The 15,591-nt window shown below is 36.0% G+C and overlaps 1 protein-coding gene across 1 annotated transcript in view; it reads left to right on the forward strand.

The window, feature by feature from the left end:
• The window catches only part of prima1 (proline rich membrane anchor 1), a 33,547-nt gene extending 20,747 nt beyond the window's left edge, over positions 1 to 12,800 (forward strand). Inside the window, exon 4 of the mRNA XM_051137785.1 lies at positions 10,300 to 12,800. Coding sequence (XP_050993742.1) covers positions 10,300 to 10,402 — 103 coding nt within the window. The 3' untranslated portion in view covers positions 10,403 to 12,800. The remainder of the gene's footprint in view (positions 1 to 10,299) is intronic.
• Positions 12,801 to 15,591: the final 2,791 nt, after the last annotated feature.

Genomic DNA, 15,591 nt, shown 5'->3' on the forward strand with positions numbered 1-15,591 from the left:
CTATAGTGTTAACTCCAGGTATTTTGTGAAAACCTGATCATGTAATAAAATCTCCATTGAGATTGCATTTTATCTGCATTAGTACAGCATGTCACTGGAACTTTTGACTATTTATCATGAGGATTTATCGCTGCAGGTGTTGCAGAAACTGAAGATTTCTCCACCTCCATATTTATTTAAACCTTTCTAGTTTTTGGGTGCCGATTGTGAAATATACCACAGATAAAATATTTGCAAGTGAATTCACACTTGGCTCAGGATTATGATAAATCGATGCCTTATCTATGCGAACTGTTGATATCATCAGCTATCCTCAAGCATTTTGTCTCATTGGTCAAGTACGGGGCTAGCACCAGGAGAAATTATCCAATAAGTCTCATGCAAGTGGGGAGGGAGAAATTATCCAATAAGTTTCGATATTTTTTTGTGACTATATGCACAGTATAGTGCAACCCTTTGTGCCTTATTGCTTGTGATAAATAGTAACAGCGTAATTAAAACATTAGTGAAAGGTGATTTGCATCATGGTTGTTGTATGAGCATCATAGCCATATATTTTAGCATGACTGGAATGCTTTATCGACAAATTGGCAGGCAGAAGCAGAACTGATTTCCTCACCCCCAAAAACCAGAATCCGTGTGATAAGCGTCAGTTGACTATATATGGCCTGGTTCATGTCATCCTGAAGCTACTCTCATTAAATTGAAACGATTCAGATTTTCCAGTGAAACTAGTGGAGGTGGATCCAATCTGTTAATGTTAAAACATTCCAGTCTTGTGGAAATTAATCTTTTATTTATGAAAGCTGTGGAACATCCCCTCCTGGCTATTAAACGGGGACTTGTTATGAGCTCTGTTTTGGAATCATTTCACTTGGTGAATTCGTTTGTTACACATTGCCTCTTTTTCGCCTGAGAACTTGGTATAAGGAAGCCAACTCCCAAAGGAAAACCCAGCTGGCAGCTATTTCCCCACTAATGAGCTTGCCCAGTCTGCCAAAATGAAGAGAGAGACATGTTTAATGCCTTCCTTTATATGCATGCGAACACATCATTTAGCTATGCCCAATGACCGATGCACCGCAAATGGTGCTTCTTCAAACAGTCGCTAAAATGTCCCAGTGAAGGCTCGGATTATTACCCCAATCATTGCTTTATGGCTTCTGCATGCTGAAGCCTGGTGTGGCTCACTTATTGTAATGAGTTTAATGGAATTAGAGGCACTGGAGGGGAAAGCCAAAGCGGTTTTGTTGAAAAGTTGCTCAGTGCATATAGTGAAGAATAGATCTTGGAGGAGAGAAATGCGGTGCTTCGTGATTTTTGACCGCTGGAAACGAATGATAAAGCATCCCGGTCATTGAACGGTAGTGTAATTAGGATAACGAAGACTTTAAACAAACAAATTCAGAACCCTCAGGATAAGATGAACAAACATAACTTCAGTTCATCCCCCCCCTTAGCTCTGCTAAACATGCAGAACTGCTAAATGCTGTCATGCGTAGTTACAGTCAACACATCTTAAAATAACTTTTTGGGTGAACTTCAGCCACATTTGAAATGCTAATTAGATTTAGGCTTGTGTTTAATATGTGGCTAAAATTGTCTATTAGATGTTAGCATTGATAACAATAGTGATTTATCAAAACGTACTGCATTTTCAAAATTATGTTCTATCAACCTTTGCTTATGTGTTTTCCCCTCCAGGATAAAAATGTGCTCATACACCAAGGAATCTCTTATTGATTAATATTTGAGTGTATGTGTTGCACTTATGCTTGAGGGTGATAAACATTTTTAGACAGTACTACTATTGGGCAAACTTTTTTTATGCAGTACCTTTTGAACTCTCAAATTTAATAAGTTAAATAACACCTGTGTTGTCATTTCTATAAATAAAAGTACACCAGGTTTTCATAAATATGCTGTGGTTAAATACAGGCACTTAAACTACAAGAAATTACAAGAAACTTTACAAGATGAAAATAATTAAATTATTTGAAAATATTCAAAAGTAAGGGATTGACAGTCAGCTTGATTTTAGATGATGTTTTTTAAGCATCTTGTATATTTTAAAAAAGTAATACCACAAACCAAATTTGTACAGATTTTAAAGGGATATTACACAATAAATAATAAAATAAATATTGGCAAGAAAACATGGTTTATTTTAATGATTTTGACAAGATATAGCGGGCAACATCAGTTCAATCCAAAGAATGGGCCTTTCTACAGAATTGGTGCAAACTGCTGTCCCACAACCAAAAAACACATTTAAAAGATGTTTACTGAGATCCTTCGATCATCTGTTGAAACCCACAATAATCTTTAAAATATTAGTAAGCTTGCTAATATATTTAAAATCATCATTTATTGGGTATTTTCAATTTGGAGGTGGCTGTCCCAAACCCTAACCCCTAAGTTTCAGCTTATGAAAATTATATAGAAATCTTTTTTTTTTTTCCATTGTTGTTTTTAAAAGTATCTCTTTGATTTTTTTTTTTAAAAAGAGAGGTTCAAAAAATGTTGTATTTTCTTTGTAAATTAGGAAACTTTATGTAAAAAAATGGGTCCTGCATTTTCATGTCACTACCAAAAGAGTGTATGTTTTAGTCCATTGGCTAAGACTACACACCAAATTTCAGGAAATATTCCTGTGTCCATTTCTCTCATAGCTACAATATGTGAGTAGATGGGCCCCATTGTTTTAAGGTAAATGTGTTTAAAACTCTGTGTGTAACTTTAAGGAACGTCACTACCGAACACCTTTTTTCTGCAATTAAACACTTTTTTTCGGAGCTTTTAGTTTTTGTATGTGTACCACTTCTCAGAACTGTGCTAGCTAACCATGTGCTGATTAGCTTATTTAAACTAGGTTTAAAATTATCTAAAATTGTCACTACCGAAACATTTGGTGGAGTTTTGGTAGTGACATCTTCCCATAAAATTGTCACTACTGAAACAGTCACGACCGAAACGTCATCGTTGTTTCGGTGGTGACAGAAGGTAACACATAATCTTCATATTTGGGGGAAATAAACAAAATTTTAGAACAGTTATGCACAATTTTAGTATGTTTTAGTAGTGATGTGGTCACCACCAAAGCATTACTGTCACTACCGAAAATGTGCAGTCACTACTGAAACATGGGATGTTTTGTCAAAAATAAAGTATACTGAATTATCAGCTAAGATGTTATGAGTTTTTGGTTCAATGTATATTCAAACTAATGAATCCTGAAATCATTATGATCAACTTTTTGCCTTTTGCAAAGAAAAATTAGATTCAACGGGGACATGACAACATGCTACATAATAGTTATACAGCATCATTTACATTATCCATTGAACCTACAGTCCTGTGGAAACAATCTCAGCCCTCTCTGTTTGTTTTCAGAGGAAATGAATATATTCTGGTGCCTATTCCAAAGAGCCATGTTATAAAATATTTATCTCTACCTGTAATGTTTTGTGTAGTTTCCTGCCATGTCTGTACTACAATTCATGTATTATTAAGGGCCCAGGCCCAGATTTGGAGGTGAGGATGTGTCTGTTTTAGGTTCTGCAGTGATATTCCAGCCTTCTTTTCATTGAAAAAGAACAAACTGAACTACTGAGCATCCCTGTGTTGAGTGTATGTATACATTTATAATGTTTATGTAGATTGCATTCAGCTTTAAATTTTAGTTATAGCATGTCTGTAAAACTAAACTTTAAGAAATTCTAAATCAGATAGGATAAGCTGAATCATTCATATTTTAGGCATTTACACAGGAAGAGAAAGGCTCTTACAAGTTATCGCTTGTTTTTCTAACTTCAGCTATGCTTCAGAACTTATCCTTCCAGATCAGCATTTATTTTAGTCTGAGAGACATTTTTGGCCCACATTTTCCCACAGGATTTATGTGTCGAACTCAGAGGAGAGGTCACGTAAGATTCAGGCATCCGAACAGCGTGCTGAAATGTCTGGGGAATGGCCACGAGGACCTCTCAGGTGCTGCTGTCCATCAGTGAGAAAAGGTGGTAAGAAGAGCAGAAACTGAGCGAGGGAGAGTGTGCAAGCGAGCAGCCTCAGTGCTGATTCAGGGGAAAGATAAAGGAGTTTTTGGCTTCCCGTCCTGGCACGTTACATAAGCTGTGAGCGGTCCACAGAGAAACTGGGCGACTGTCAGGGCATCTGCACACGGTGCAGTAGAGCAACACGACTCGAGGGACATCCACACGACTGCTGGAGTCCATAAGCCTTTAGCAGGTTGGAGGGGGGACAGAAACAAGCTCTCAGTGGAAAATTACTCTTTAGCTGAAAAAGCATAAACGGTAGTTTTATGCAGTGGACTTGTAGACAGGGATGATGTGATCAGTCTAAGGAGCCTAAAGAAGCTAACTATTCATTATAGAGTCTGCATTTTCCATTTGCATGCAACTGTTCTTCATTTGTCCAGCGGTCGAGCGTGTCAAATAGACGAAGACCAGTCCTTAAGTGACCCCGTGCAGCAGCTCCCCAGCTCTTCTTTTATTTATTATATGCTTGTATAATCTTTGTGTTTACTTAAGCTAATTATGTTCTATTTAATGTGATGTCAACCTAAGGATTACGTGACTATTTTATTCCTCCCCGAGTGTTTATTTCTGAAAGGAAGGAGGATAGCGAGACCTTGTTTTCTTCACATTTTTTTGCTATCCTCCTCCTTCTCCACTCCACCCCTCAAAAATCAGATGAGGCAGAGTTTTTCCCATGTGTAAATCATGCAAAGCGAGAGGATGTCTTTATAGGAAAGCCCTGCAGCCTGGGGCATCTTGTGACAGATGGCCCCTGCAGAGCTACGGGATTGTCTCATCAGTCCTGCCCAAGAGACAGAGACTGTGTTTATCACAACAGATGAGCGCTAGCTACCTCTGAACATTTAATCAATCTCGACAAGGACTTATAGTCGAATTCACTTGAAGGCATAGCTGTGTTTGTTGCTCAAGGTTCGACATAACGAAAGCTAAAGAGGAGGATACAAGGTCTATGCTCATAATAATATGCCGTCTACTCAAACAGCAGAAAAAGTAATGGGATAAGGCACACAGAAATGAAAATCCTGTCATTTACTCGTCCTCTTGTCATTCCAGACTGTATGACTTTAACTTTTCTGCAGAACAGAAAATTTGAAGAATGTTTTTTCCCCATATGGAAGTTTACAAATTTGGACCATCTTTACTGCAGGGTTTTCACGGGTCCTTGAAGTATTAAATTTTGGCCTAAAAAGTCTTAAATGGTACAAGAATGTCTTAAAGGAGAAGTTCACTTCCAGAACAAAAAATGACAGATAATTTACTCACCCCGTTGTCATCCAAGATGTTCATGTCTTTCTTTCTTCAGTTGTAAAGAAATGATGTTTCTTGAGGACAACATTTCAGAATTGTTCTCCATATAGTGGTGCCTGTGAATTTGAACTTCCAAAATACAGTTTAAATGCAACTTCAAAGGGCTCAACATACCAGCAGAGGAAGAAGGGTCTTATCTATCGAAACGGTCAGTTGTTTTCTAAAAAAATGTACAATTTATATACTTTTTAACCTCAAACTCTCGTCTTGTCTGTTCTCTGCAATGCGCATGTGTACTTGTGTACGGGTCAGTACAGTTAGGGTATGCTGAAAAACTCCCATCTTATTTTCTTCTCCAACTTAAAAATCATCCTACATCGCTGTTTAATCTTCTTTGCATGTTAACTTTGAAAACACGGTACTTCTGCAGTGATGTAGGGCAATTTTGAAGTTGGAGAATAAAATTAGATGGAAGTTTGTCGACATACTCTAACTGTACTGACCCGGATTACACAGAGTTCGCATGTGCATCGCAGAGAATAGACAAGATGAGCATTTGAGGTTAAAAAGTGTATATATATATATATATATATATATATATATTTATTTATTTATTTATACCAGGTAAACAGCTTTATTTCTGACATTCCAATTTTAAATAAGCCTGTCTGCTGTTTTTGTTCAGACCAATGTGAAAATCAACCCATGTTTTTATCTGAACTGGAAATCATGCTTTTTACAATCATTTTACAGTTTAATATGCCATAGGCATTGCCCTTCCATGCTCATGGTATTCATTTTATTTGTGCAGGTCTTAAAAAGTCTTAAATTTGAGCTTAAGGCAGAGGTCTCAAACTCAATTCCTGGAGGGCCGCAGCTCTGCAGAGTTTAGCTCCAACTCACACCTGCTTGGAAGTTTCTAGTAATCCTGAAGACCTTGATTAGCTTGATTAGGTGTGTTTGATTAGGGTTGGAGCCAAACTGTGCAGAGCTGTGGCCCTCCAGGAACTGAGTTTGAGACCACTGGCTTAAGGGTGTATTCACACCTGTTTTGTGTGGTTCGTTTGAATCAAACTTAAGTTCGTTTCCGCCCTTGATGCGGATATTTTGAGCAGGTGTGAATACAGCAATCGCACTCAGGTGCGGACCAAACAACTACTGTACTGAGACCCAGCTGAAGAGGTGGTCTCGGTCCAGTCCAAACGAACTCTGGTACGGTTGAATGGATGAACCAATGAATGGATGACCTTAGTACACGTGTTGTTCTGTTTACAATTTCTGGTTCACTTGCAAAAAGAGCAGTGTGAAAGCAAACTGCACCAAAAAAAAAAAAAAAAAAAATCAACACTGTATTTGGTCAGGACCAAAGCAAGTGAACTAGCGGACTTTACTGGTGTGATATATATATATATATATATATATATATATTAGAATTACTTGATAAATATTAATGAATTAAATGATGGATGTTAAGGCTATAGCTCAGCTCCCCACACCCTGATGACATTTCATTTGGGTGAGCTAAAACAAATGCTCTTTATCTTATCTGTCTGCAAAAACAGCCTTGATTCAACAAGTTGCTATCTCATGCGTATTTCTCTGGAAGAAACGGGTCAATTTTAATGAGCTCAAACCCTGTTTATGAAATTAGACTTGTCCTCTAGACAGACCCCAGAGAGCTGCAGACAGTAAAGATGGGCTCTGTAAAGGTCAGGTTGTTTTCTTTCTCATGACCATTTTTATTTTTCCTGACCTAATCATTAATGTGATGTGGAATCTCGCGTTCTGGTATTTACTGTTATTGTTCATTATTGTTCAAGCTTTCTGTGTGTTTACTGTAGAACTCAGTGACCGCACACTTTTTATGGTGTGTTTTAATCAAATTCACATTTATTACTTTCACACAGTTCTAAACCTTGAAACCCAGACCGCTCTGAGTTGAATAATGGCAGTTGTAATGGTGGTAATGGATCCAAAAAACCCATTAAATAAATAAAAATTGAGAGTCACATATTTGCAAGTACTAATAAAGTTCCTTGTGGTTAAATTGTATTGGTTTAACAACACTCAAATAAATAAAAGCATCTTTGAATACTGTATGTATTAACTACTGTTCAAAAATTTGGGGTCACCATAACATGGGGTCACTCAAACTTTTGAACAGTAGTACATATTATAGTTTTATATTACATTTTTGTGCTCTTGTGTAATTCTCTTATTTATTAGTTTGATTTCACCAGTTTGTGAATTTAGTGAGGTGTACTGTTAACTTTAGTGTCATTTCCATGGTAACTGTCTTCTTAGTGGATTTCACTTAATTCGGATTTACTAAAAAAGGAAGCAGGCTAATGGTTTCTACGGAGGCATACTTCAGCACTTAACCTTCGAGTTATATTAAGGGTGTCTTCAAATATTTATCAGGTATCGTTGAAAATCAATCTCACTGTGGAGATTCCGAATGGCATTTTTACATCCATACGCCAGTTGTTGAGCCCTGTTGTACGAACACGTCGTTTTAGCAGCGATGAGGTTGCTTGGCATCAGGCTACTCCATTAGCTTATTGAACATTGTCGATAGCTGCTTTCATGTGGCCGCTTTCTGTACAGCCTTGCAAAAGCTGAAGCATTAAATAAGCCCCAACTAATTCAAACCTTTACTGATATTCATTTTGGCATCTTACAAAATGTGTATCCCCAGCATCCATCTCTCTAGATAACCAGCTCTTACCTCAGGCCCTCTCTACCATTAAGTCAATACGTGACTGACATGATTTAACAAAATACCAACAGATTGGATCTGCGTGCTCCGCTGTTTGGGCAGCTCTGGATTTTAATGCAGTTATGAAGGCAATTGGCTGCAGGCAGGTTGCATATTTCAAATCGTAATAAAGAACGGACGGGCCAGAGCGCATACCACAGCTTTTTAAGTCCAGCAGCCATTACGGCTTGCGGGAAGTCATTTAAACTGCAGAATAACTCACTTTGATGACCTGTGCTGCTGTTTATCAACCCAGACTTTGTTAGTGTCTCAAGGAGCGCCTAAAAGTGTGCACTCAGGCTTCCTGAAACTGATTGGAAAATGCGGTATGTAGAAAAATAATTTTTAAAGGCGACATATCAAGACAATATGACTTTTTTCATGTTTAAGTTGAATAATCGGGTCTTGGTTCATCTACCAACGCAGAAAACTTGAAAAAGATCAACCCAGTAAAATTTTTTACAGCCTTTCTCTGCAAGCTTGTGAAAAAAACAAGTCGGTTTCGCTCCCCATGACGTAGAAAGGTTTCCACCCACGGCGCCGCCATTCTGTTTTCGCAAGCGACAGCGGTGTACTAGTTCTAACGCCATGGCGAAAGCTCGAGCAAAGGATGCTAACTGTTCTGTTAGTGGCTGCACAGATAAGCACAGACTACTATTTACAGGGTCCTGTGATTTCCGCGATGTGGAAAATGCATCCAGTCATAAAAACAGAATGTGAGTGAATGTTTGTGAGTGACGCAGACGTGCGGTTTAATTTCACACAGACTGAAGCACGCGTGATGCTCGCGGTGATTTCAGTGTCTGCCGTCTCGCCAAATGAGGACATAAATACATGAACAACATTTCCAGAACTGCTCTGAAGTTTCTTCATCATATCATCATATTATATAACGTTACACACAGAAATGTAAAGGTATTCACGGCAACCCGTCAAAATAAAAGTTTGGTTCAACTTGAAGACATATAATACTATTTTCTAGTAGAATGTAGCCTACGCTATACTACTACTACTAGTATAATTATTACAACTGTTAAAACCTTATTTTATTAAGGAATAATCACACAATATTTATTTCATGTTTTAATTGTAATAGTAACTTTGTTTGCCAAAAAATAAAGTTTGTTTAATTTTCATTTGATTAAAAGATCAATTAATATTTTATGCCTTCATTTGATAACCAGACAAATTTAAATATAGTAAAATTATTGTAAAATTAAACTTTAATAAATGAAGTTGTTTTATGCAATCAAATAATTAGACATGCTTAAACAGAATTTGGTAACAATAAAACAGAAGAAAAAATAAAAAATGTCATAGTGCCCTAAACGTAATTATTGTTAAACTTGTAATAAATTAAGCTTAAATTGTATAAGTTTCATGATTTTAATTAATTAGCCTTGCTTTTTGATTAATAAAATGTAATTTAACCATAAAAAAGTCCAGAAAAATTTAAATGGAAAAACGGAATTTGGGGAAAAAATAAACAGATTTCATAGGGCCCTATAGTTAAAGAGAGCAGTGGATTTATTGATTTATTTAATGTATATTATGCTGGTGCCACTCAGATCTAAAATAAACATGCAGTTTCTTTCCCAGCGGTTTCCCTTCACAGATATAACCGACTGTTTTTGTAACTCCTGTGTGTTTTTAACATAAACTTGTGTGTTTGACAGTTTAAGCGCAATGAGACATGAAAGAGAACTTAGTTTGGTACTCACATGCCTTGTGACAGACGTTTTCTGAGTTCACTACGGATGTGTGCCTATATCAGAAGTTTAAATTAATATGGTGTGACAGTGTGACAAACATGATAATTAAAACCAAACATATGTTTTTTTATCAGAGTATCTGAGATAGGAGCTGTAAAGGCACAGTTCTATTCTGGAAAAGGGGGCAGGGAGCAGCAGCTCATTTGCATTTAAAGAGACATGCACGAAAACTGTGTTTCTGCTTCCACTCAAAATAGGCATTTTCAATATGATATAATAAATGATCTGTGGGGTATATGACATTCTGGGTACACCTGAGACTTACATTACATATTGTAAAATGGGGCATAATAGATCTCCTTTAAGTACTATTTGTGTTTTCTTTTCCTAGTTTTTCTGTTTGCCTTTGAGACATTGTATTTCACTGCACTGCACTCAAGCCTCTACAACCCCCGATCAATAGCATCCTCAGTCTGAGCAAAAATAGTTGTTTGAAGCTTAATCATTTTGTTCTCTTTTCCAGGAAACCCCTTCGAAAAGAAGAGAACGGCACAAGCCGAGGGGAGTACGCCATGAGCTCACGCTGCAAACAGCAGGTAGTGGAAACCAATAACACTGGAGTATAGTGGCCATGCTATAGCAAGGCATGTACAGCGGAACATTCTGTACCCTACAGCTCCACCATCTCTGTTTGGGTTTATGAGATGGACGCAAGATATAGTATGAATTTAGGAATGGTAAACCTCATGGATGCCCTTTTTGGGACATAAAATGATGTTTAAAGCAAGTACGTAATGACTGACATGTGTAGGCAAGTATAAGCAGGTTTTAAAGAGACACGGAAACTCTTAGTGATGATGGCAGCTGCACGAGTATCACGAGACTCAACCTGGCGGCCCCCCAGGGGCCCCATATTTGAGGACAATATACACACCAACAACAAAATAAACGCATGCACTTTCTGTTGAATGCAATGATGTTTTAAAATTCCTGTCTTCTCTTGTCTTTAACTCTGTCTTTGCAGTGTTCCTCATTAAACATTAAGGGTTCTCTCACTTCATGTAGATTGTGCGAGTGTTTAATGGTTAAATGACTGCGTCGGCCCCATTCTTTAAGTACAATTGCCAAATTGGATCGGATGATCCTGCATTTTATGTACCAAATATACACTGGAGACTCCTAAAAATTTATTGTGGTTTGTGTTACTATGCAATTGGAAAGGATTGAGTTCTTGAGTTGCATGTTTATGATACAAAAAAACGCAAGGCTAGCATTAGCATTACAAATGTAGTCTGATCGCTCTATACATTGTATACATGCATTTGTATACAAGTTTGTCTGATGGGGTATTCCACATGTGAAAGAGATCTAGGTAACACTTTAAAATAAGGTGTAATTTGTTAACATTAGTTCATCTTGTATACTTACATAAACAAATAATAAGCAATACTTTTATTACACTGCTTATTAATCTTCGTTAATGTTGGTTAATAAAAACACAGTCGTTGTTTGTTCATGTTAGTTCACAGTACATTAACTAATGTTAACAATCACAACTTGTGATTTTAATAATGCTTTCGTAAATGCTGAATGTTGTAGAAGTATTGTTTATTCTTAGTTCATGTTAACTAATTTAGTTAACTAATGAACCTTGTTGTAAAGTGTTACTGAGATCTAATTATAAATGCATTAAAAAAACAACAACAGGCATGATGGATTAGTTTTAGCGATGGATTGATGAATAATTTCATGTTGATAAATAGCTGACGTTAAAATCTATACTATTTTGTCTAAAAATAAACTGCACCACGAACTAAATTTGTTAGTTTTTGCGAATGTTTGGATGCATAGACAACATTATATACAGTGTGAAATATGGATAACTCTTTATTTTAAGATGAATAATTGATTGAGTAGTTGAGATTTTAAAAATCATAAGAGGTGAGTTCCATTATAAAGGCTAAATCTTTGCCATAATGTTTTTAAGTTGGCTCTAGACAAAAGACATTTCAAAGCAAGTGTCCACTATTAAATATCCATTATCTGCCAATATCCAATATGAACAGATACTGATTAAAAATTGATTAATGTTGTCTTATAACAAATATAGTCCTGATGTATGGTGCATCTCTAACTACAGTAGTCAACAACTGAAGTGGATCAAAACCTTAATCAAAGTTGTTCTAACACCAAAACAATACCCGTTTTTGTCTTAGAACAACTTTTTGCTCCACTTCAGATGTTGACTACTGTAGTTTGGCTTTCTGTGTTACATTTATATGGAATGTACACAATATAATGGATGTCCAGTATCAGTTTACAGTCTTAAAAATAAAGGTTCTTTATTGGCATTGATGGTTCCATGAAGAATCTTGAACATCCATGAAATCTTCCAAATGAAGAAAAGGTTCTTCATAGTTGAAAAAGGTTCTTTGTTTTAAAATGTTCTTTAAAATGGTTTATTTGAAAACTGTTCACTGAAGGTTTTTTGGGGGGAATTCTATGGCAAAAGGCCCCTTTTGGAGCCTTTATTTTTAAGAGTGTATCTTTCAGTAGCCACACATACAGTTTTAAATGAAACCAATTTAATATATTACAAGTGGGAAACAAGAAATAAAATGGTCACATAAAATTCCATTTTGAGGTTGAAATCATTTAAAATATATAGATTTTATATTAGTCAGTCATTTCCTCAAATCAGTACAGTTAATATAACAGAAAACAGTGTACTAGTGTAACTTTGTGGTTCATCTCTTTGGAATATTTGCAAATCATTCTAGATTCACATTAAGTCTTTTTTGGCAACTCTTAAAAACGAAGATGCTACAAGCTTTTATGAAGATGGTTTAAAGCTATTTTTAAAGTCGCTAATACTGTGATCTCATGTGGGTTAGTGGATGCTTTAAAGATGTATCAAGGTGATTCATCAAACAAGCTTAAAGGATTAGTTCACTTCCAGAATAAAAATTTCCTGATAATGTACTCACCCCCATGTCATCCAAGATGTTCATGTCTTTGTTTCTTCAGGTAAAAAGAAATAAAGGTTTTTGAGGAAAACATTCCAGGATTTTTCTCCATGTAGATGACTTCAGTGGGGATCAATGGGTTGAAGGTCCAAATTGCAGTTTCAATGCAGTTTCAAGGGGCTCTACTCGATCCCAGCCAAAGAATAAGGGTCATATCTAGCAAAACGATTGGTCATTTTCTAAAAAAAATGAAAATTTATATACTTTTTAACCACAAATGCTCATCTTGCACTAGCTTGATCTCACACATTTAGTAATCACACACGTGTAACGTAGACTGAAGTACTGACCCAGTGCTTACAAAGCGAACGTGCAAAGAAAGTCAAACGCCATTTACAAAGAAAGGTAAAACGTCAGATGATTTTGAAGTTAGAGGAGAAAATGAACCCCTGCATTTTTGTACCAAAGTATGCAGACGAATAACTAACCGCACGTAACTTTTCCAGCGTGATTATGTTATGCATGAAGACTCACATGTGCATCGCTGAGCTAGTGCAAGATGAGCATTTGTGGTTAAAATGTATATAGATTTTTTTTTTTTTTTTTGGAAAATGACTGATCATTTTGCTAGGTAAGACTCTTATTCCTTGGCTGGGATCATGTAGTGCCCTTTGAAGTGGCATTGAAACTGCATTTTGGAGCTTCAACCCACTGGCAACCATTGAACTCCACTCTATGGAAAAAAATCCTGCAGTGTTTTCCTCAAAAACCTTAATTTCTTTTTGACTAAAGAAGGAAAGACATGGACATTATGGCTGACAGCAGGGTGAGTAAATGATCAGGAATTTTTTATTCTGGAAGCGAAGTAATCCTTTATCCTTTATTTTTCATTGGAACTGTATATCGAAACTGTATGTCTAAATCTCACCCACTCCCTTTTTTGTAGACAGGAGCTTGTTGTACTTAGAAAAAAAGTGATGTTCAAGCATAGTAACACTGAACTATGAATCATAATATACAACCATATCCAACTGAGCAATGATGTTTACATAATATTCAAGCTTGTGTAAACAAACATCCCTCTTCGTATTCTGTAAAACATTCTCACAATCTACTGTACAGTCATCATTCACCCGTTCAACAAGATATATGAACTGAAGATATATGTGTATTATACTGTACATAATATACTGTATAAGGTACTCAGAATTGTATTGCATGAATGTACATATCAATATTTGCCTTCTTGACAGTCTATTGTGTGTACAGAGTAAGAGAAAATGTTTATAGGGATAAGTATAAGTCGATGTGTCGTCAGAACAGAATAAGTGTTATTGTTTGTCTGGAACAAGCCATTAATGTATATTTGAGTAATCAGAGGTTGTTGCACAATGTATGCATCACATACCAAAATGTAAAACTATTATATATTGTGCATTGAACTAATTTAATTGCAACTTGCTGACTTTTTTAGTTTTAAATAAAATTGTATTACTGAATCGTATCTGGTGTTTTTTTGTGTGGGAAAATCTATTTAAATTTGCAGAATAAATTTGCAGCTTTCCAGTCTGAAGATACGGTCCATGATGATAAATCTGTTTTAATATGATTTCATTACACTGTTGACGCATTGTATCTGTCAACCTTGGAATGTTTTGTGGTTGTATGTGGTGGATAATTATATTCTATTAAATGCTATCTGAGATATAATTATCTCTATATAATAGTTGTACTAAAAATATCATGCTAAAAATAACTAGCAACAACAAGAACTGATAAGACTAGTATTAGATTACTCTAAAACTCTAATATTTAGATGTACAAGGTTCATTTTTATTCAAATAAAGGGTTAGCAGAGACTGCAAAACATCCATGTCAGGCAAGCAGGAGCATAAACTGGGAAAAATTGTATGGATAAAATGCTGGCATCTCACCTCCATCTGCCGATACACCTTGCTTGACAAGTAATTTAGGAAAGTGGAATATCAAGATGTCTGGAATATCAAGATGTCCTATAAGAACCAGTGTAAACATATTTTCTCTGTTCAGCTAGATAAATTACCCCAGTGTGGATAAGGATGATAAATTGTTTGGAGAATCTGAAGGCCGAGTGGGCTCAGTCAGTCAGTCAGTCAGTCAGTCATTTTCACAAGAAAAAACTGATGTTTTACAATATTTACACTGTCAATTAGTCAGGCACCAGTGAGGCTTCACGTCAGTCAAAGTTATTTGTCCGTGGCTTCATATTATTCAGACCCAGTGCTCTCATTATACATTACAATTCTCTAAAATGTATTTAAAGCACTGAAAATCACAAAGAAATTGTTTAAGATGACATTGTTTTGTATTAAAGAGTGATTTATTAGCAAAAATCAGATTTTTCATAAGTTTCATAAATAGTCAGTCAAAGTTTATATGGATAATTCAATCTCACACTCATGTCGTTCCAAACTTGTAAGGCCTTCGTTCATCTTCAGAACACAAATTAAGATATTTTTGAGGAAATCCGAGAGTTTTCTGACCCTGCATAGACAGCAATGCAACTGATACGTTCAAGGCCCATGAAGGTAGTAAGGACGTTGATAAAATTGTCCATGTGACATCAGTGGTTCAACTGTAATTTTATGAAGCTATGAGAATACTTTTTGTGTGGAAAGAAAACTAAAATAATGACTTTATTCATCCAGGTCCCACATGAGAGAGTACACTGACACGGAAGAAAAAAAAAAAGTTGAATAAATGCTGTAAAAGAAATAAAAAAAGAAAACGTAAAAAACAAGACAACCTGATGCAGTAAGACTTTTGAGTTCTCTCAACAATAGTTCTTTTCAGTAAAGATACTTTGTTTA

This window comes from Labeo rohita, chromosome 20, assembly GCF_022985175.1.
Source record: "Labeo rohita strain BAU-BD-2019 chromosome 20, IGBB_LRoh.1.0, whole genome shotgun sequence".
Lineage (NCBI taxonomy): Eukaryota > Metazoa > Chordata > Actinopteri > Cypriniformes > Cyprinidae > Labeo > Labeo rohita.